Consider the following 23,018-nt stretch of genomic DNA (forward strand, 5'->3'; position numbering starts at 1 on the left):
TTCTTTAAACATACACACATATATGCCCTTTTAATGTGAAAAATTGTTGGGTTTCTTTTATGACTACAGGAAGCATATGTGCCTCATTTCTTACCCAAAGCTACCAACTGCCAGTTCTTGATACGATGTTTGTAAGAAAGAAATACCGAGGCAAAGATTTTGGGCTTCATATGCTGGAGGACTTTGTTGATTCCTTTACGGAAGATGCTCTTGGCCTGCGGTATCCACTCTCCTCTCTCATGTACACAGGTAAATTAAAAAAGGTTAAACTATTCTCAGGGTCACTTCTGAGTTGTTTCTGCAGAATATTGTAAATGTGCATATAGCATTATTAACTAATTTGGATTCTTTGGGTCCCTAAGGGCTTCATTTTGCAAATGTGTCCTTATGTCATGAATACGGCTTTTTGGAGGTGTGGTGGCTTTTTAAAAATGTTGAAATATAATTCATATACCATAAAATTCACACTCTCAAAGTGTAAAATTCAGTGGTTTCTATTACCTTTGTAGCTGTGCAACCATAACCAGTATCTAATTCCAGAACATGCTCATTACCCCAAAAGAAACCCTGCACCAGTTAATAGTCACTCTTCATTCCCCCACTCCTTCATCCCCTAGCAACCACTGATCTGTTCTCTTCTGTATGGATTTTCCTGTTCTCAACATTTCATAGGAATGTAATCATGTGATATGATTATATTATAAGCCCTTTGTGTCTAGCTTCTTTTGTTTTGCATAAATTTTGTTAAAGTTCATCCATGTTGTAGAATGAAGCAGTATTCATTCCTTTTTATGGATGAATAATCTGTTTTATGGATATGCCACATTTTGTTTATCATCAGTTGATGGACTTTTGGGTTGTTTCCACTTTTCGCTGTTATGAATAATGCTGCTGTGAACATTTGTATAGTTTTTGTGTGGACATTTCTCTGCACCTAGGTGTGGATGGAATTGATGGGTCATATGGTGACTCTATGTTTAACATTCTTTTTTTTTAAAAGATTTATTTATTTATTTATTTGACAGAGAGACACAGTGAGAGAGGGAACACAAGCAGGGGGAGTGGGAGAGGGAGAAGCAGGCTTCCCGCCGAGCAGGGAGCCCGATGTGGGACTCGATCCCAGGACCCTGGGATCATGACCTGAGCTGAAGGCAGATGCTTAACGGCTGAGCCACCTAGGCGCCCTATGTTTAACATTCTGAGGAACTGCCAAAGTGTTTTCCAAAGCAATTGTACCATTTTACATTCCCATGAATAGTGTTTGAGAGTTAAAATTTCTCTATATCCTCACCAACACTTGTTACTGTCTTTTTGATTAAAGCCATTCTTGTGGGTGTAAAGTGGCATCTTATAATAGTTTTGGTTTGCATTTCATGTTGAGCATCTTTTCATATGTTAATTAGCCATTTCTGTGTCATCTTTGGGGAAATGTATATTTAGATCTTTGACCATTTCTTCTTTGGGTTCTCTTTGGTAGCTTTTAAAATTAAAAAAGAAAGTAATTTCAGACATACAAAAAGATGTAAAGAATAAGACGACAAATACTCAAGAACCATCCAGCATGTACCATCCATGAGAAATGGATCATTGCCAGTACCGTTGTGCACCCACCCAATTAGCTCACTCCCTTCCCTGAAATAAGTATTAAGCTCAGTTTGGCATTTATTTTCCCCATATATTTCTTTCTTTTTTTTAAGGATTTTATTTATTTATTTGACAGAGAGACAGCACAAGTAAGGGGGGGAATGGCAGAGGGAGAAGGAGAAGCAGGCTCCCCACTGAGCAGGGAACCCGATGCGGGGCTCGATCCCAGGACCCTGGGATCATGACCTGAGCTGAAGGCAGACACTTAACCCACTGAGCCACCCAGGTGCCCTCCCCATATATTTCTTAGACGTTTTGTTTCTGAGAGAGAGGGAGGGAGAGAGAGAAAGTGTGCATGCATACACGTGTATGAGGGGCAGGGGTGGGGCTGAGGCCGAGGCCGAGGCCGAGGGAGAGAGAGAACCTTAAGCAGGCTCCATTCCCAGCCCAGAGCCTGATGCGGGGCTCGATCTCAAGACCATGAGATCATGACCTGAGCCAAAATCAAGAGTTGAGTGCTTAACCGACTGAGCCACCCAGGTGTCCCTCTTAGACTTATAAAGCATATTTATATATCCTTCGACAATATGTCATCTTGTTTAACATATTTAAAAACTGGGGCACCGGGTGGCTAAGTGTCTGCCTTTGGCTCAGGTTATAATCCCGGGGTCTTGGGATCGAGCCCCCGTGTCGGACTTCCTGCTCTGCGGGGAGCCTGTTTCTCCCTTACCTTATGCAGCCCCTCCCCGCTTGTGTGCTCTCGCAAATATATAAATAAAATCTTTATAAAAGAATTATATGTAAATGATACATACTGTGTGAATTCTGCAGTTTGATTTGTATATTTATGTTTATGAGAATCATTCGTGTGGATTCACATAGCTCCATTTATTCATTTTCAGTGCTGTTTAGTATTCCATTGTACGAATATACCTTGTGGTGATATTTAAAAACTATTGGTGGATTTATATTTGCATTTATAAATGTAAATCCCAAACTACTGGTTTTCTCTTAATGAAGTAAGATTTAATCCTGGAAGGTAATTTACATGAAAACTTTATTAAAATAGAATTTACCATTGATTTTAGTCTAACTGGAAATGTTTATTTCCACTGAAAATATATTTTTGTTCTAAGTTTGCTTCCCCTTTTTAATGTCAGAAATCCAGAAAACAAGAACCAAGTGTTGCGTGCCCATCTTGAATCATAGTTTCTGTGTACATACATACATGAGAATGGAATGAACCCTGTATTCAACTGGATAATCTGAAAATGGCTTTCCCCTTAAAATCTAATTACAGCTTTACTGAATTTGGGAAGGAATGTAAACACACCCACTGTAGGTAGAATCTCTTAATACTTGCTCTTTTCTGGGGTGCCTGAGTGGCTTAGTCAGTTGGGCAGCTGCCTTTGGCTCTGCTCATGATCTCAGGGTCCTGGGATTGAGCCTTGTGTCAGGCTTTTTACCCCGTGGGGAGCCTGTTTCTCCCTCTGCCCCTCCCCCCTGCTTGTGTGTGCATGCGCCCGCTCTTTCTCAAATAAATAAAATCTTTTTAAAAAAATACTCTTTTCTAATTCTAATGATAAATTGAATGCCAAATGAATTACTATTTTTGCATAGTCTATGTGGGCTTTAGCTCCACTGATCCTTCAGGTTAGGCAGGAGATTGTCCGATAATGTTTCATTGGTCTCATATGCATAATTTTGTGAATAAGACTCTTTGAGGTGAAAATAAAGGAATACATTGAAAATAGCAAATTTTAGACTATGTGGCATCTCCATTTTCTGTTTCTTGCTCTTTCTGTCTGGTACAATGTTTATTATATTTGAAGAACTTGGATTTCCGTTTGATTTTTCTCTTACAACTTAATTAGTAGTTCTTGAGGCTGCTAGATATCCAATATTCTTTGAAATTTACTTGTTTCCATGACCTTTACTTGTTTCCATGAATATTTTTAAATGATTTAGGAAAGATTATAGTGTTGTACATTGTAAGCTTTAAAAAGATAATTTATTCATTCCACAAATGGGTAACGAGTACCACGTATGGATGGGCTTGGCCTTAGGTTTGAGTAGATGATTAGCTAACTGTGAGAAGTTGATTTACACAGTACTATCATGTACCGATACCTAAAGACATGGAATGAATAAGGTCTCATAAATCTTACCCATTTGGAATTTATCCTGGTGTACCATATGAGGTACAGGTCCGACTTTATTTTACCTGACAGGTATATGGTTAATATTATTTGTTGAATAATTTATCTTTTGCACTGATTTGCATTTATATCTATATCAGGTCAGCAAACAGTGGTCCACTGATCTGCTCTTTTTGTAAGTGAAGTTATTGGAACACAGCTATGTTCATCCATTTATATATTGCATCTGGCTTCTTTTGCACTAAAATGTCAGAGTTGGTGAGTTATGACAGTGCCCATATAGTCTGTAAGCCTAAAATCCTTATTGTCTGCCCCTTTAAGAAAAAGTTTCCAAATTCTTAATCTAGATCATACATTAAATTTGTGTATTTATATGTGTATATTTCTTTTTTTTTTTTAAGATTTTATTTATTCATTTGAGAGGGAGGGGGAGAGAGAGCACGCAAGCTCTGGAGCAGTGGGGAGGGAGGCATGGGGAGGGAGAAGCAGACTCCCCACTGAGCATGGAGTCCAACACGGGGCTCATCCCAGGACTCTGGGATCATGACCTGAGCTGAAGGCAGATGCTTAACTGACTGAGCCACCCACGCGCCCCTGTTTCTGTATATTTCTTATCTGCTAATTTATTTCTGTTAATCTTAAGTTCCAGTACCTCACTCTTATATTTATTTTAGCTTTTGGTTATCTAAAAGGACTAGTCTTCTCCCCCATTTCCTATTTCTGACCTTGCTTGTTTTTCCTGTATAGACTTCGGAATCCACTTACTAGATTAAAAAAAAGTTTTGTCGGGATTTTATTGGGATTACTTTAAACTTATATATTAGCCCCTAATAAAATATAAGATCACCAAAAGACTGTTAGAACCAATAGGAGTGCTTCAGTCAGTGGAGTATGTGACTCTTGATATTGGGGTTGAAAGTTTGGGCCTCACGTTGGGTCTAGAGACAATTTAAAAATAAAATCTTAAAAAAGAAATCTCTTAGAACTGATAAATGCATTCAGTGAAGTTGCAGGATGCAAAATCAATGTACAGATATATGTTTTATTTCTATACACTAATAATGAAGCAGCAGAAAGAGCAAATAAGAAAACAATCCCATTTACAATTGCACCACAAATAATAAAATATCTAGGAATAAATCTGACCAAAGAGATGAAAAAGACCTGTACTCTGAAAACTATAAACACTGATGAAAGAAATTGAAGATGGCACAAAGAAATGGAAAGACATTCGATGCTCATGGATTGGAAGAACAGTATGTTAAAATGTCCATACTACCTAAAACAATCTACAGATTTAAATGTAATTCCCATCAAAATACCAAGAGCAGTTTTCACAGGACTAAAACAATCTGAAAGGTTGTATGGAACCACAAAAGACCTCAAATGGCCAAAGCAATCTTGGAAAAGAAAAACAAAACTGGAGGTATCACAATTCCAGACTTCAAGTTACATCACAAAGCTGTAGTAATCCAAACAGTATGGTCCTGGCACCAAAATAGACACATAGATCAGTGAAACAGAATGTAAAGCCTGGAAATAAACCCACAACTTATGGTCAGTTAATCTTTGACAGAGGAGGCAAGAACATGCAATGGGAGAGAAACAGTCTCTTCAACAAATAGTATCGGAAAAATTGGACAGCAACATGCAGAGGAATGAAACTGTACCACTTTTGTACATTGTACACTCAGAGTGGACCAAGGACCTAAATGTGAGACCTGAAACCATAGAAATCCTAGAAGAGAACACAGGAGGTAATTTCTCTGACGTTGGTTTTAGCAACATCCTTCTAGATCTGTCTCGTGAGGCAATGGAAACAAAAGCAAAAATAAATTATTGGGACTTCATCAAAATAAAAAGCTTCTGCACAGCATAGGAAACAACCAACAAAACTAAAAGAAAATCTACAGAATGGGAGAAGATATTTGCAAATGACATATCTTATACAACTTAACACAAAAAAACACAATCCAGTTAAATATGGGCAGAGGACATGAACAGACATTTCTCCAAAGAAGACATACAGATGGCCAACAGACGCATGAAAAGATGCTGAACGTCTCTCATCATCAGGGAAATGCAAATCAAAAGTACAATGAGATATCACCTCACATCTGTCAGAATGGCTAAAATTCTTGAAAACTCAAGAAAATGAACTGTGGAGTTACTAGAAATTCAGTGATGTGGCTAGGTACAAAATTAATACATAAGTAAATCAGTATGTTTCATATATATAACCACTAGTTAGAAGAAATAAAGTAAGAACACAATAGTTATAATGGCAACAAAAGAGATAAAATTCCTAAATGTATACATTTTTTCCTATGTTAATTCTAAGAACTCTGTGGAGAATATGTAAATGCTAACTGGTTTGAACAAAATCATAAAATTATTACACAATTATATTGTTGGACAGAAAATAAGATAATGGTGTCAATTCTCCAGAAGCTAATATGTAAGGGTTTTTTTTTTTTTTTACATTTTTAAAAATTTTAATTCCACTGTTGTTAATATATAGTGTTATATTAGTTTCAGATGTACAATATAGTGATTCAGCGGTTATATATATTACTCAGTGCTCGTCAACACAAGTGTACTCTTCTTTTAATTAGTTTTATTTTCAAAGATTTTATTTTTAAGTGATCTCTACACCCAGTGTGGGGCTTGAACTTAAACCCTGAGATGAAGAGTCACATGCTGTACTGACTGAGCTAGCCAGGCGCCCCATGATAAGTGTACTCTTAATCCCCACCTGTTTCACCCATCCCCCCGTCCACCTCCCCTCTGGTAACCATCTGTCTGATCTCTATACTTAAGAGTCTATTTTTCAGTTTGTCTATTTTTTCTCCTTTGTTTCCTTAAGTTCCAAATATGAGTAAAATCATACAGTATTTGTCTCTCTGACTGATTGACTTTGTTTAGCATTATACCCTCTAGATCCATCCATGTTGTTGCAAATGGCAAGGTTTCATTCTTCTTGATGGATAAGTAATATGACATGGTATCTACATGCCACATCTTTATCCATTCATCTATCAGTGGACCCTTGGGCTGCTTCTCTATCTTGGCTAATTGTAAATAATGGTGCAGTAAACATGGGCATGCATATATCCTTTTTTTTTTTTTAAAGATTTTATTTATTTATTTGACAGAGACAGTGAGAGAGGGAACACAAACAGGGGGAGTGGGAGAGGGAGAAGCAGGCTTCCCGCTGAGCAGGAAGCCCGATGTGGGGCTCGATCCCAGGACCCTGGGATCATGACCTGAGCCGAAGGCAGACGCTTAACGACTGAACCACCCAGGCATCCCTGCATATATCCTTTTAAATTAGTTTTTTCTTTTTTCTTTTTAAGATTTTATTTATTTATTTGACAGAGACACAGAGAGAGCAGGAACACAAGCATGGGGAGTGGGAGAGAGAGAAGCAGGCTTCCCGTGGAGCAGGGAGCCTGATGTGGGGTTTGATCCCAGGACCCTGGGATCATGACCTGAGCCGAAGGCAGAGGCTTAACGACTGAGCCACCTAGGCGCCCCTAGTGTTTTCATATTCTTTGGGTAAATACCCAGTAGTGCAGTTACTAGATCATAGGGTAGTTCTATTTTTATTTTATTTTATTTTTATAAAGATTTTACTTATTTGTCAGCGCACACGAGCAGGGGGAGTGGCAGGTAGAGGGAGAAGGAGAAGCAGGCTCCCCGCTGAGCAGAGACCCTGACGTGGGGCTGTGGATCCCAGGACCCTGGGATCATGACCTGAGCTGAAGGCAGACACTTATCTGACTGAGCCACCCAGGTGTCCCAATTTTTAAAGATTCTATTTTTAAGTAATCTCCACACCCAATGTGGGGCTCAAACACACAACCCCAAGATCAAGAGTTGCATGCTCTACTGACTAAGCTAGCCAGGTGGCCCTAGTTTGCTTTTTTATCTTAAAATTTTTCAAGTTTTTTGGGTGCTATAATACATAAAACATATTATTTATCATTTGAACTATTTGTAGATGTGCATTTCAGTGGCATTAGTCACATTCATTCTCTGTCATTATGAATTTGCCTATTTTAGGTACCTTATAGAAGTGGAATCTCTTTGTGTGTCTTATTTCACTTAGCATAGTATTTAAGGACCATCCGTGTTGTAGCATATATCAAAATTTCTTTCCTGGGGTGCCTGGGTGGCTCAGCTGGTTAAGTGGCCGACTCTTTCTTTTTGAAGATTTATTTGTCTGAGAGAGAGAGTGTGTGCACGCACAGAGAGTAGGGAGGAGCAGAGGGAGAGGGAGAGAGAAACCCAAGAAGATTCTGTGCTGAGCATGGAGCCCTATATGCGGCTTGATGTCACACAACCTGAGCCAGAACCAAGAGTCAGACACTCAGCTGACTGAGCCACCCAGGCACCCCACAGCTGACTCTTGATTTTGGCTCCTGTCACAATCTCGGTGGTGAGATCAAGCCCTGTGTCTGGATCCTTGCTCAGTGAGGAGTCTTTTTGAAAATTCACTCCCTCTGCCCCACCCCCTGCTCTGCATGCACGCTCTCTTTCTCATGTCTTCAAAAAAATTCCTTTCCTTTTTCTGGTGTATATATATATGTGTGTATATATATATATATTAAAGATTTTATTTATTTATTTGACAGAGAGAGAGAGAAATCACAAGTAGGCAGAGTGGCAGGGAGCGGCAGAGGGAGAAGCAGTTTCCCCGCTGAGCAAGGAGCCCAATGTGGGACTCGATCTCAGGACCCTGGGATCATGACCTGAGCCGAAGGCAGACGCTTTCGACTGAGCCACCCAGGCGCCCCTATGGTGTATATTTTTATTGTGTGTACATGTCACATTTCATTCATTCATCCATTCATCTTCTGATGGACGGACAGTGGGTTCTTTCTACCTTTTGGCTGTTGTGAACAATGCTCCCATGGGCATTGGTGTACAGATAACTGTTCGAGTCCCTGCTTTCTGTTCTTTTGGATATATAGCTGAGAGTGGAACTGCTGAGTTATATGGTAATTCTTTGTTGAACTTTTTGAGGAATTGCCAAACTGTTTTCCACAGAGGCTGCATCATTTTGTTAATGTGTTTTTAAACTTTATATAAATGACATCATTTGTACATATACTAACTTGTTCTTTTACTGATCTTTTTAATAGATTTATCATTGTTAATATATGCTGTAATTTGTTGTAGCTTCTGCGTAGTATTTTATTGTATACATTTTATGATTTATTCATGTATCCGTTAATGATGGGCTCTTAGGTTGAACTCCCCACCCCTGTTTAAAAACAGCCCTGTAATGAATATTATAGAAGTCGTCTTGTGCATATGTGTAAGTCATTAGGATATATACCCAGTAGTAGAATTGGAGCATACAGTATGTCTTTTCAACTTTACTAACTATTGCAAAATTATTCTCACACCAGGAGAAAGTGGGAGTTTCCATTTTCCTTATTCTTTGGATGCTTGGGTTATCAGATGGGTGTGAAAATGGTATCTAGTTGTTTCATCTTGCATTTCCCTGGCAGCTAGTGAGGTTTGCCATCTTTACCTTTGTTAAGTGACCTTCCAAGTTTCATTATGTGTAAATTTCCTTTTCATAGCATCTGCCAAATTCTTTTTGGGATCATTTTGTCTTTCAATTTTAGGATTTTTTAATACGCTGAGAATACTAATCTTTTGTTTTATTCTGAAAATCTCCTAATCTCTGGCTTTATGGTATCTTTTTAGTATAAAACTATGCAGCCCAGTATGGCAATCACTAATATAAATTAGATTTAATTTCAATTTAATTAAAATCATACATTTTTTCAGTAGCCACATGTGGCTAGTGGCTACTGTATTGGACATTGCTGATACAGGACATTTCCATCATTGTAGAAAGTTACGTTGCACAGTTCCTGATAGAAAGTTTTAAACTTTAACAGGTTTATCATAAGATTTCATTATGGATTGTGATTTTGTGTCTTTCATGAGTAATCTTTTAGCACCATTATGTCCAGGAGGTATTCTCTTACGTTTTCTTTTAAACAGTTTGCTTTTCTTAGTAGGTCTTAGAATCCATCTGGAATTTTTTTTTTTTTTTTAAAGATTTTATTTATTTATTTGAGAGAGAGAATGAGAGAGAGAGAGCACATGAGAGGGGGGAGGGTCAGAGGGAGAAGCAGACCCCCTGCTAAGCAAGGAGCCGGATATGGGACTCGATCCTGGGACTCCAGGATCATGACCTGAGCCGAAGGCAGTCGCTTAACCAACTGAGCCACCCAGGCGCCCAGAATCCATCTGGAATTTAATTTTGTGAATGGTGTTGATGTGAGGTCAGGATCTGACTTTATTTTCTTCTATATGGATTTTTGTTCTAGCATTATTATTTTGATAGTGGATCTACTCTACACTGAGATGTAATGCCTCCTCTGTCATTTGCCAGGTTTTTAGTGTGTGTGCGCTTCTTTTCTGGTGGGCTTTTTTACCCTGGTATTTTAATTTTTCTTTTTCCTTTTCTTCTTCTTCCATATCCTTTTTTTTTTTTTTTTTTAGATTTTATTTATTTGAGAGAGAGAGCATGAGGGGGGAGGGTCAGAGGGAGAAGCAGACTCCCCGCCGAGCAGGGAGCCCGATGTGGGACTCGATCCCGGGACTCCAGGATCATGACCCGAGCCGAAGGCAGTTGCTTAACCAACTGAGCCACCCAGGCGCCCCTTCCATATCCTTTCTTAACCCTTTCTTCTCCATTTTGAAGTTGGGGTCAAATTTTGACAAGTCCCTAAAAAAACAGACTTGTTGGGAATTTGTTTAGAATTGCATGAAATTTATCAAATAATTGGTGAGAATTGGTGGTTTTATACTATTGAATCTAATAATCATTTTATTCTAATTTTATGCCCCTCAGTAATAATTAGTGATTTTCTCCTTAAAGGTGAAGCACATCTTTTAATAGGATTTTTATTGTTTATTCATGTTAAAACTTTCATTAATGAGACTGATGTGTAGTTGAGTTGCATTGGTGTTATCCTAGCCCCATTAAGTGATTTGGGCAGCTTACTTTCTATCTTCTGTTTTCTAAAACAGTTGATATTTGGGATTTCTAGAAAATTCTGAATGTATTTTTCAGCTTGCAAGCAGTACTTTGAAAAGTATCCAGGAGACCATGAACTCCTTTGGGAGGTTGAAGGTGTTGGACACTGGTACCAGCGAATACCAGTCACCAGAGCATTACAGAGAGAAACACTTAAAATTACAGGTAAGAATTATAGGTTTCAAGTTGGAACACATGTCAAGCTTAAAGAGCAGAGCCTTTTAATGTTTGTGTCTCTTAGTCCAGAGTTATGGTATATTGTAATGTGACCTCTCTAGTAACAGATTCTCTTTTCTAAAGTTTGAATTTTTGTTATGTATTAACATTTGGGTCACTAATAATAAGAGGACCTAGAATTATAATAGCCCAGCAGAATCTAACATTCTAGGAATTGGTGGGTAAGAAGGAAACACAGATACTGAATCAGCATAGAATAGGCATCAAGGAAAAAGAGTAGTCCCTGGTCTAATGCATCTTTCCTCAAAGTCACTAAATACAGATAACTAATACTTTATAATTGCAAGGTTTCATTATAACATATTGGTTAAGGAGATGCTCCACACCTAGATTTTCAACACCCTTCTGTTCAGGATGCTATTCAGGACTTTTGTGCAAATCAGTACAAACCATGTTACAATTAAAACCAAATACTGATTGGGTTACAATTTTTAAAATTCTTCTGTACACAGCAGTTTCTCAAAATGAAGCTAAAAGACCTATGTCTGGAGAGTATGGTCTTTCATCCGTTCCAGAATATGAAGCAGAAACTGAAGACAATCAGTCTAGTGAGATGCAGCTAACTGTAGGTACACTGTATGTTTATTGTAGGAAATAGTTTTTCTGTTCTTTAAACTAGATTCAGCTAATACTTAATTTTGTAAATGTTAAAGTTCATTCATCAAGTTATGTAATTCTAAAATTTTTACTGTGTTATTTTCTTGGTATCTCCTGTTAATGGCTTACTAAGGACTTAATTTTCTTTGAAAAATAATTTGGAATCACACAAAATAATATAGAAGAAAATAAAAATCTGTAATCCCACTACCCCAGATGTAGCAACTGTTAACATTTTTGTATTTGTATTTTATATATATTATAAAACATGTATCTGCATACATTTTTGTTTTCTGTTATGCTGCTTCTGTTTTTCCTCCATTAACATAATATTATAAGCATTTTCCATGGCATTATTGTTTTAAAACATTGTTAAATAGCAGTGTACTATTCTATTATATGTAAATACCATTGTTTATTTCTTTAACATATTATACTTAAGTTTTCTGCATAAGTGACCCAGCAGTGAACACATTTATACATGCATCTTTTTGCCTATGTAATTCTTTCCTTGCACTGATAAATTTCTAGAGGTGAAATTAGGAATAGGTCAAAGGTTATAAAGTTATTGTGGGAAGTTTTGAGTCTGTCTATGCTAGGTCTTTATAGAATGTAATGCACTTTGAAAGTACTGGGTAAACCTTTCAGGGACAAGTGCTTTAGGAAATTATTTGTGCCTCTTATTCCTGCCTTAATTAGCGTGAATGTTGACTGAACTTTTTGGAAACCTTTTTAAGGATAATATAAATCATATAATTACTTGTAAGGAGTTAGGTTTTTTTGTTTTTATTTTTTTCTACATTTGGAACCAAACTAAATAATAAGCCTGGGTTTGATTATATTGTGATCCAAATTCCTCAGATATAATTAAATTTATTTAGTATTGGTCCTACATCATCAAATCAGGGAATGTAGAAAAAATCTTTTCCCAAAATGTGGTGAGGGCAATGATTTACCTTAATGATAAGCCAAATAATTTTATTTATTTATTTTTTTTTAAAGATTTTATTTATTTATTTGAGAGAGAATGAGAGAGAGCACATGAGAGGCGGGAGGGTCAGAGGGAGAAGCAGACTCCCTGCCGAGCAGGGAGCCCGATGCGGGACTCGATCCAGGGACTCCAGGATCATGACCTGAGCCGAAGGCAGTCGCTTAACCAACTGAGCCACCCAGGCGCCCTAAGCCAAATAATTTTAAATGGGCTGTGTAAATGAGAATATATATTAAACCATGTCATAAGATTGGCAGCATAAATTCAGTTTTCTTTCACTTTAGAAATTCATATTCTTCAAATTAAGATTTTAATTAGTTCAAGGAAAATATATCTCACATTAAACTATTTTAACTCTCTTTTTATTGTTAATCAGATGGGATCAAATGGAAAAATGGTTTTGTTTGTGTATTTTAACCACATTGTTTTTAGCTTTACTGCGGTATAATTGACAAAAATTGTACAACTTGATGTTTTGAGATAAACTGAAATGATCACTGTATGATTTATTCTAGGTGATGATGGTATTTCTACTTGCTTTTTCCTGTTTTGTGACATAACACATTACATGTACTTCTCTTACACTCTTTGAACCTTTTTTAATGGATTTCTTTGGTGTGTTAACCTTGTCTAGTTCAACTACAGGCTTCTTGAAGACAGGATTTTTATCTTATCTGTCACAGTTTATCCTTGTTTGTGTCTTCTCAGTAGACCTTCTTAAAGTCTCTATGCCTTTTGGGTTGTAGGGTTTCATTAAGTGTGTGATGAATGAATGAATAGTAGTTTATGTAATAGATACTGTGGCAAGCACTGGATGTACAAAGATACGGTTCTTACAAGCATGAGAGAAGTAGATCGTCCATTATTGGAAACATAAATAAACTACAGGATTATAATTCCCTTAATAGAGCAAATAGCAAGTGTTTGAAGGTACATAGCAGAGTATGAGTAACTCTACCCAAGGAGTGCAATAGGTGAAGTAGCAACCAAGCTGACTTGCAAAGGGCAGGTGTGAGTTTTGTGACAAGGGTTAGGGCATTCCAAATGCTAACATGTGGAAAAAAAACAAAAACAAAACCAAACAAGTGTAAAGAAAATGGCATGTTTAGTATGTAAGAGGTATTTGGTTTTGAAGAGGTTGAGAAATTATATTCTAGGCAGTGATAAACCATTAAAGGTTTTGTTTTTGTTTTTTTTTTAAAGCAAAAGAGTAGCACAATTTGTGATTTGGAAGCATCGTTGTCATCAGGTTGGAGGGTATGACGAAAGCATCGGTAATACGAAGGAGCGGGCAGTTTTGAGAGATTCTTCCGAGTCAGAATTGACAGGCTTTCCAGTTCACTGAATGAAGGTTAAGAAGAAATCATTACTAACTTACAGGTTTTTGGCCAGAATGGCTGACTGAACTGTTACTGCCATTAACCAAGATAGAGAATAATATGAGGTCAGTTTGGAACAGGTTGGTTGTGAAATTGGATGGAGGCCATATTTCCTTTAAAAAAGAGCTTTGGAGGGGCGCCTGGGTGGCTCAGTCTTTAAGTGTCTGCCTTCGGCTTAGGTCATGATCCCAGGGTCCCGGGATCGAGCCCCACATCGGGCTCCCTGCTCCGCGGGAAACCTGCTTCTCCCTCTCCCACTCCCCCTGCTTGTGTTCCTGCTCTTGCTGTATCTCTCTCTCTGTCCAATAAATAAAACCTTTAAAAAAAATAAAAATAAAAAAGAGCTTTGGGAATCAGGAAAGAAGTTGGGGAGATTAAATTGTATATCTGGATTCATCAGCAAATAGATGTTGAAGTAAAGGTAGTAGATAAAATTACACAGGGAGAGCATATGGACAGAGAAGAGGAGGTAGCCGAGGACAGGACACTAGGAAACTCCAGTGAGTTGCATGTACCATATTAGATGGCTTGGTAAGGGCTCAGCCTCAGGATGAACTGAGGCTGTAACATCACTTTTTTTTTTTTTTAAAGATTTTATTTATTTATTTGACAGAGAGATAGTGAGAGAGGGAACACAAGCAGGGGAGTGGGAGAGGGAGAAGCAGGCTTCCTGTGGAGCAGGGAGCCCGATGTGGGGCTCGATCCCAGGACCCTGGGATCATGACCTGAGCTGAAGGCCGATACTTAATGACTGAGCCACCCAGGCGCCCTGTAACATCACCTTTTAATTTCTTCAGTAAATTTCCATGAATGGTGAATAGGGAATACCAAAAGTACTATTTGAAAAATGTTTCACAAGATTTTCTTTGACATCGACTAAAGTAGATTCATAGGGAGAAAAAATGGTCTAAAACTTTTGGTTTTAATATGTATTTCTGTTTTAGATTGACTCTCTAAAAGATGCCTTTGCAAGTACTTCTGAAGGTAAGAAATTCAGCTAATCTACCAGTATGTGAGATGCTTAGAATTTAGGGGTGGGAGATGTCTCTTAGAGTGAGTGAACACTTATCCCACTCTAAGATCTAGCACTGAGTTACAATGCCACCACTACTGCTAGTCTTGCTGTGTGAACAAAGTAAGCTGTCATACCTCTTTTTTCCTCATTTCCTTACCCGTAAAATAGGGAGAGTGATGTCTGCCTTGTTTATGTCCCAAGATTATTGGGAGAGAATATAAGTGAAAAGGCAAAAATACATTGCAGAGCTCGGGGCAATATGGAAATGTGAGGAATGAATAAAGTGAAGGTATTCCATAATTTAGAAAAAAAGACTGATGTTGTTTCTTGGCCTGATAGAAAGAAATGTGTAATTGTGGGAATATATGTAAGCTAGCATAGTTCTTAGATTTCTGTGTATTGTAACATATTGTAACAGATAATCCTTTCAGGATCATACTGAGTTAATTGTAGTTCTGCTGTTTTTTCTCAGGTCATGATAAAACACCAGTTTCCACTCGTACTCGAAGTAGTCATCTGAAGCGGCCAAAGATTGGGAAGCGGTTTCAGGATTCTGAATTTAGTAGTTCTCAAGGAGAAGATGAAAAGACATCCCAGACTTCACCTACAGCTTCAATAAACAAGTAAAGTATTGGTTATTTTACTCTCATTATTTTGTTATTCTTATTTTCATATATTTTTAAAGGTTTTATTTAATTGAGAGAGAGAGAGAGCACAAGCCAGGGGGGAGGGGCAGAGAGAGAGGGAGAAGCAGACTCCCTGCTGAGTAGGGAGCCTGACTTGGGGCTCAATCCCATGACCCTGGGATCATGATCTGAGCTGAAGTTAGACGCCTAACCGACTGAGCCACCCAGGTGCCCCTTTTTATTTTCATGTTATTAGTATTTAGTATTTAAGATGGAAGTTATTATTATATTGTTTGTGTAGCACATAACCTTGGTGTAAGAGTTTGTATTTGAATTCTTCTACAGGATTACTGATTGTACTCACTTTGACATATTACAGGGAGAAGATGCTAGTAAGAAAGTAAAATAAATCCACAATTTAATCTCTCATGTCTGAAAATCCAAGAGAATATTCTGGTGATTATATTATCCCAACTTTGATAGTAGCTATAATTTTTAGTAATGCTGAGGTTTAGTCAGTTTTTTTTTAAGATTTTATTTATTTATTTTGACAGAGAGAGACACAGCGAGAGAGGGAACACAAGCAGGGGGAGTGGGAGAGGGAGAAGCAGGCTTCCCGCGGAGCCGGGAGCCCGATGCGGGGCTCGATCCCAGGACCCCGGGATCATGACCCGAGCCGAAGGCAGACGCTTAACGACTGAGCCACCCAGGCGCCCCAGAGGTTTAGTCAGTTTTTTAAAAACCCTAAGTTTTATTTTATAATGGATTCATTTTACTGGGTTACTGGATATAACACAAATTAGCGATAACCATAAGTGGTTCAGTCCCGTTCTCTAGGAACTTAATAGCCAGCTGAATCAGTAGAACACTGGGGTCAAATCTTTATCCTCTCTCTTCCTGGGAACCTTAAAGAAAGCAAGATTTCAAATTTTATAGTAAAACTAGACTTTTTTGTTGTAATAGTCCTACCAGTTGTTCCTGAGTTAACCATTCATAGGTTTGCCGTTTTATCTGTGAAATTATTTTACTCAAGTAGAAAATTTTGTAGCTTTGCTAATGTCATTATGTAAATAATTTTAAATTTGGATAATTGTGTAATTATGTAAATGTTCTATTTTAGTGAAAAATTAATGTTAAAGGCAAATATAACTATTTAAATATTTAAATCTAGTAACTTGTGAAAGAGAAGAGGTTAAGATAATTACAGTTTTCTTCCTGTGTAACATTTTGATGTAATACCCTTTTTAGAAGGGAATATAACAGTGCATTTATATTGAACATCCCAGAGTTATTGTAGGATTTTGTTTGTTTTTCTTTTTTTAAAGATTTTATTTATTTATTTGACAGAGAGAGACACAGTGAGAGAGGGAACACAAGCAGGGGGAGTGGGAGAGGGAGAAGCAGGCTTCCCACTGAGCAGGGAGCCCAATGCGAGGCTCGATCCCAGGACCCTGGGATCATGACCTGAGCTGAAGGCAGACGCTTAATGACTGAGCCACCCAGGCGCCCCCTGTTTTTCATAAATAGAACAGTAACAGTAAGACTACATGCTTGAATGCTTACTCAGCTACTATGAAGAACAAAATTGCATCTTTGCCCTTGAAGAATTGACTGCCTGGTGGTTTCTAATTAACTAGCTATACCTGTGACACAGGTTAGGAATACTGCAAGGTAGATTGTGATGGTACAATAATAGAAGTACAAGATGGTGTGGATGCAGAGGAGAGATTTGATTGAATCTAATTGAGGGGATAGAGAGATTAGGCATTTGGACCAGGGCTTGAAAGAGACGTTGAAACTCAACAAGCAGAGTCGAGAGAGAAGATGTTCTAGTCGGGGGCTGGTCCACAAACTATAGTCTGTAGATCAAATCTGATCCACTACCTATTGTTGTAAATAAAAGTTTATTGTAACACTTCCATATCTTAGATGTTTGTATGGTTGCTTTTGCATTACCGTGGCAAAGTTGAGTACTTGTTCAGAGACCATATGACCCATAAAACCTAAAGGAATAGTTTATTGATCCCTGATGTATACGAGGGTTATCCAGAGAACTTACTGTGATGATGAAAATGTGCTTTATCTGCCCGGCCCAAAATGGCAGCCCTACTTAGTATGTCCATTGAACACTTCAAGTGTGGCCAGTGCAGCTTAGGAACTGAATTTTTAATTTCATTTAATTTTAATTAATGTAAATCTGGACATGTGTTATGGCTACTGTATTACACCATGCAGATATAGCATGAGCAAAGGCAAAAAGCTAAGAAGAATATTAATAAGGATAACTGATGTGTAATGTAAAGGTTACCATCTAGTAGGAAATAAAAATATGAGAGTCCAGGTCCCAGGCCAGCAGGCATTGTAGCAGCATGAGCGACTCATCAAAGTATTTGGCAATATGATGAGCAAGACGACCTCCGTTGCCTGGTGGATGAGGCCCAGCAAGATAACTCATGCAGGGGGGAGCATGTAGCCATACTGTGAGCAGCCCTATGAGGAGGTACCCTGTGGCAACAGTCCCCAAGGAATTGGGTCCTCAGTCTATTAGCCTGCATGAAGAGCTGAATGCTGCCAGCAACCACATGAGTGAGGGCTTGGGATGGTTGCAGGGAGCACTGCCAATCGGACCTTCAGACGAGACTGCATCCCCAGTAGCTGGGTTGATTGCAACTCCATGAGACCTTGAGCCAGAGGTCCCAAGCTAAGCCACACCTGGATTCCTAACCCACAGAAACAAGATAATAAATGTTCGATGATTTCAGGTGTTAAAAAATATAGATATATATGAGGGTCTGGTCATGTTAGGCTTTGTAAGGAGATACACTTTATTCTCTAAGCTGTAGAGAACCATCATAATTTTCTGAGCTGGACTGTCACAGGTACAGATGGGTATATATAAACAGAGCTCTCACAGCTTTACTAAAAAATGTATGTACTGCAAGTTCAAAGATGAGTTGGGACAAAGTTATGGTGGTCCAGAGAGAATTGGGGCCTGAAGGCGGGCCATAAATGGGAACAGAAAATTAGGGATATGTTTGAAAGGCATTTTGGAGGTAGAACAAAACTATCATTTATTGTCCAAACTGATATCTTTGAGAATGAAAGGGGCATTAAGTGACTATGGCAACGCTGGGACAAAAGCTATGAACTGGACTGTCTCAGGTAAATTGGGATGTGTGTTCATTCTAATAGAATGAGAGCCAATGAGATACGGTTAGAGTAAAAGAAGAGTCTAGCTTACATGTTTGAGGAGATGTGTGTTACTACTCAAACTAGAGAACAAGGTAGGAAAGAGGACAAGTTTGTAAGAAGAGGAGATTGGTTTTGGACCTGTAAGATTGGAACTTGTTGACTGAACAACACTTGGTGGATTCTCTAAAGTGTTACTTTATTAACACAATCCTAAAATTTTATATTCATCCTTAATAAAACAAGTAACAGTGGTTTTCTTTCCTAGATTGGAATCTACTGCACGCACATCAGAGAGCTCAGAAGAATTCCTGGAAGAAGAACCTGAACAAAGTGTGATTGAATTTGAGGACGAAAGTAGTGATAAGGATGCTCGGCCTGCACCAGAAACCCAACCACGTGTGGAAAAGCAAGATGGTGAAAAGGTATGAGATCCCACTTATTAAATAAAGTAATTGAAAGTAAACTAAATTTTAACTTTCTTACTCATAAATTGTTAGAAAAATCTGGTGATCTATTTTAGAGTCACAGTAGAAATTGTGTTTAATGCTAGAAAGCATATGTCTATACTGCCAAGGTCAGGTACTGGAGGTGGGGAGAGGATAAAGTTATAAGTATCGTTTCGTGTTTCAAACTGAATTTTTAAAAGTTTGACTTACAGCAAAGGTAAAATTGAGGATGTTTAGGTAGTAAGATCCCTCTGTATATTAAAATATAAATTAATTTGAGAGATTAAACATACTTAAGTGACAAATTATTTTGACTATGAGGTATATCTTATAGAACCGGTTAGAATGCCATTAGGTCAATAAGCCCTCATTTGCACCTGTATCTTGGTTAGAAGGATAAAACTCATCATTCAAAATATATATTTGATTACAATTGATTACATATTCCTGGAAAAGTAACTAAATTTTTTTTTTTTTTTTTTAAACAGTAGGAAACAAATGGGAAAATCCTTCGTGACCAAGTAAATTCTTTATTTGGCCTGATTTCTGCAGCTCTTCCAGTATTTGTCCTTACCTTTTTTTCTTCCTCTTTTTCTTTAGTGTCTTCCATCTTTGGCTCTCTAGAGAGTCCTTATTTCTTCTGCCCTAGGTGCTTAAGATTCTTTAAAAGTCTTTTACATGTTTGCCAAGTCCAGCCAGCATCTGAACAAGTGAAACTACATTATCAATTTTAGTTTCTTAACTTATTCTATAATATCTTTTTTTTAAAATTTTATTTATTTATTTGAGAGAGAGAATGAGACAGAGAGAGAGAGCATGAGAGGGGGGAGGATCAGAGGGAGAAGCAGACTTCCTGCTGAGCAGGGAGTCCGATGCGGGACTCGATCCTGGGACTCCAGGATCATGACCTGAGCTGAAGGCAGTCGCTTAACCAACTGAGCCACCCAGGCGCCCCTTAACTTATTCTAGTTTAGCTCCTGCTTTCTCTATTTCATGGAACTATTTTTTTTTTTCAAGATTTTTTTTTTTTTTTTTTGATAGAGACACAGTGAGAGAGGGAACATAAGCAGGGAGTGGGAGAGGGAGAAGCAGGCTTCCTACTGAGCAGAGAGCCTGATGCAGGGCTCGATCCCAGGACCCTGGGATCATGACCCGAGCTGAAGGCAAACGCTTAGCGACTAAGCCACCCAGGTGACCCGAAACTACATTTATTTTTTTTTTTTTAAGATTTTATTTATTTATTTAATTGACAGGGAGAGAGAGAGAGAGAGAGACAGTGTGAGAGGGAACACAAGCAGGGGGAGTGGGAGAGGAAGAAGCAGGCTTCCGGCTGAGCAGAGAGCCCAATGCAGGGCTCGATCCCAGGACCCTGGGATCATGACCTGAGCTGAAGGCAGTCGCTTAACCAACTGAGCCACCCAGGCGCCCCCTGAAACTGCATTTTTTTTTTTTTTTAAAGATTTTTATTTATTTATTTGACAGAGAGAGAGATAGCGAGAGCAGGAACACAAGCAGGGGGAGTGGGAGAGGGAGAAGCAGGCTTCCCACCGAGCAGGGAGCCCGATGTGGGACTCGATCCCAGGACCCTGGGATCATGACCTGAGCCGAAGGCAGATGCTTAACGACTGAGCCACCCAGGCGCCCCGAAATTGCATTTTTAAGTGGCATTTTTTTCTTGTAAAACATTTGGACAGCAAAGCACATGTTTAAAAATGTGCCTCCAGACATTTATGGGAATATATATTTGTTTTTCTTTTAAAAACTTAAGATTATGCTGTATGTACTTCATGTAATGGGTTTCATTTGTCCAGCAATACATTGAGCACATACTCTTGTAGGGCACCAGTGACACTTGAATCCACTTCCAGTGGTTTTCATCACCTAGATTGACTACTGTGTCTTCCTTAATATTCTCTAGGCCCTTATAACGTAAGCTTTATAACACCACTGTATTTTGGTTTCTTGATTTTCCTTTCTGAAGTTTTGTTTTTGTTTTATTTATTATTTGACTGTTGTGCTTCCTCCTTTTTCCCCTTTATTTGTGGACATTCTAGAAGACTCAGTTCTTGACTTTCTGCTCTTGGTTCATGTTCTCTCTATGAAAATGTACCAGTCTAATGGTTGAACTCTCATTTCTGTGGGGATGACCAGTAACTCCAGACTGTGAATATTGATTGAGACTGTAATGCCACAGTATTACTTGTCTTCTGAATATTCTATGTAGACAGATGTATTTTATCATCTTAAATTCAACATAATCTCTATTCTTTATCACTTCTGTATTGAGCCTTTTTTTCCTGTTGTTTTTTTTTTTAATCTTTCCTTCTATTTCCAAACGTAAAACTTGAAGGACAGGTTTTTCTCATCTGTTGCTTCTCACTTTTAGTTAATTACCAACATTCTGTTTTTTTTTAAACTTTTGCTGTTTTTCTCACTTTCTTCCTTTCAGCATTTTTTCCTACCCTAGTTGATCCTTTCATGAGCTTTATCATAATTACCTTCTGTATGCAGTCTACTTTCTGTATACTCTTTGGCCAGATAAATTTTTCTAAGTCCCTGATTTCCCTATCCCTGTGACTTTAGGGATCCTACATAATCCATACCAACCTATTTCTGAGCCCTTGAGTGCATCATTTTATAATTTTTATAATGGTAATAAAATGCCCTCTATTAGAATGTCACTGAGATTCATTAGAACTATTAAACATTAAATAGAAGTATTTTACATTGATAAACATTGGCAGAAAAGTTTCAGAATTGGAAGGTTTGTGTTATCAGCTCACTGATACTTCCATATTTAATGTGATAGAAGGAGTAGGATTGTTCAAAAAATGACGCAAAGTTGACTGGACAGTGAGCTAACTGAGACTGAGGACTTTCTTCTTCTAGCAAGAAGCTGTATCCAAACTTAGCTTCCCACAAGCCTGGCAGTGCTTCCTCCCCCTGGCAGGGTAACCCGTAACTTCCCACAGGCCCCAAGGATTCCAAGTGCTGATCAGCTGGTGTTCTAGAAAGAGCTGGCCTCAAATCTAGTCTCTGGTGCCTTTTTACTGAAAAGGTTCCACTCCTGATGGCCCTATAGGGAAGAACAAGAAGGGGACAGGGTGTCTTCACTGCATCTCAGACCTGTACTGCGTCTACAGAGCATCATGGTCTTTTGCTGTCTCCACGAGAAGAGAGAGAGTTTGGGTTACTTGTGCGTTCTTTTCTTTTACTGACCCTGCCTGAAAAATTTCCTCTTTTCTCAGTAAAACTGTTCTTAACTCATGCCCTGCAATGTGGTAGACTTTATCTTGAGTCCTGGTGCATGACAGGTGGAGACTGAGAATGGATCCACCTTGCATGACAAATAAGTTAGCTTATAATTGTGTCCTTACTTTTTCCCCCCAATGATGTAGGAATCTGAATTAGAGCCTATGAATGGTGAGATAATGGATGATACTCTTAAAACCTCACTTATAACTGAAGAGGAGGACTCCACCAGTGAAGTTTTAGATGAAGAAATAAAATTGCAGTCTCTTAATTCCAGCGAAGACTCTACCACTCTTGTTCCACTGGTGGTAGAATCTTCAAAACCCCCTGACACTGTTGCACAGGATAAGGTAAGAGGGAAGTAACTTAATTTTTTATAGTCAAACTGTTCCAGTGTTGGTGACATGGAAGGGGCATTATAGTATATATATTTTCCTCCTCCTTAATATATATATATATATATAGTCTTTCAGG

The 23,018-nt window shown here is 38.3% G+C and overlaps 1 protein-coding gene across 5 annotated transcripts in view; it reads left to right on the plus strand.

The window, feature by feature from the left end:
- The window catches only part of FAM169A (family with sequence similarity 169 member A), a 72,728-nt gene that overhangs the window by 44,540 nt on the left and 5,170 nt on the right, over positions 1-23,018 (plus strand). For 3 of the 5 annotated variants that reach the window (XM_081826732.1, XM_006735068.3, XM_081826733.1), the window contains exons 6-12: positions 70-249; positions 10,846-10,974; positions 11,499-11,611; positions 14,958-14,997; positions 15,501-15,651; positions 19,112-19,268; positions 22,691-22,894. In XM_081826732.1, coding sequence (XP_081682858.1) covers positions 70-249; positions 10,846-10,974; positions 11,499-11,611; positions 14,958-14,997; positions 15,501-15,651; positions 19,112-19,268; positions 22,691-22,894 — 974 coding nt within the window. The remainder of the gene's footprint in view (positions 1-69; positions 250-10,845; positions 10,975-11,498; positions 11,612-14,957; positions 14,998-15,500; positions 15,652-19,111; positions 19,269-22,690; positions 22,895-23,018) is intronic. The other 2 variants (XM_081826734.1, XM_081826735.1) reach the window with 2 other exon arrangements.

This window comes from Leptonychotes weddellii, chromosome 7 (genome assembly GCF_054177405.1).
Source record: "Leptonychotes weddellii isolate Sample4059 chromosome 7, ASM5417740v2, whole genome shotgun sequence".
In the NCBI taxonomy this organism is placed as follows: domain Eukaryota; kingdom Metazoa; phylum Chordata; class Mammalia; order Carnivora; family Phocidae; genus Leptonychotes; species Leptonychotes weddellii.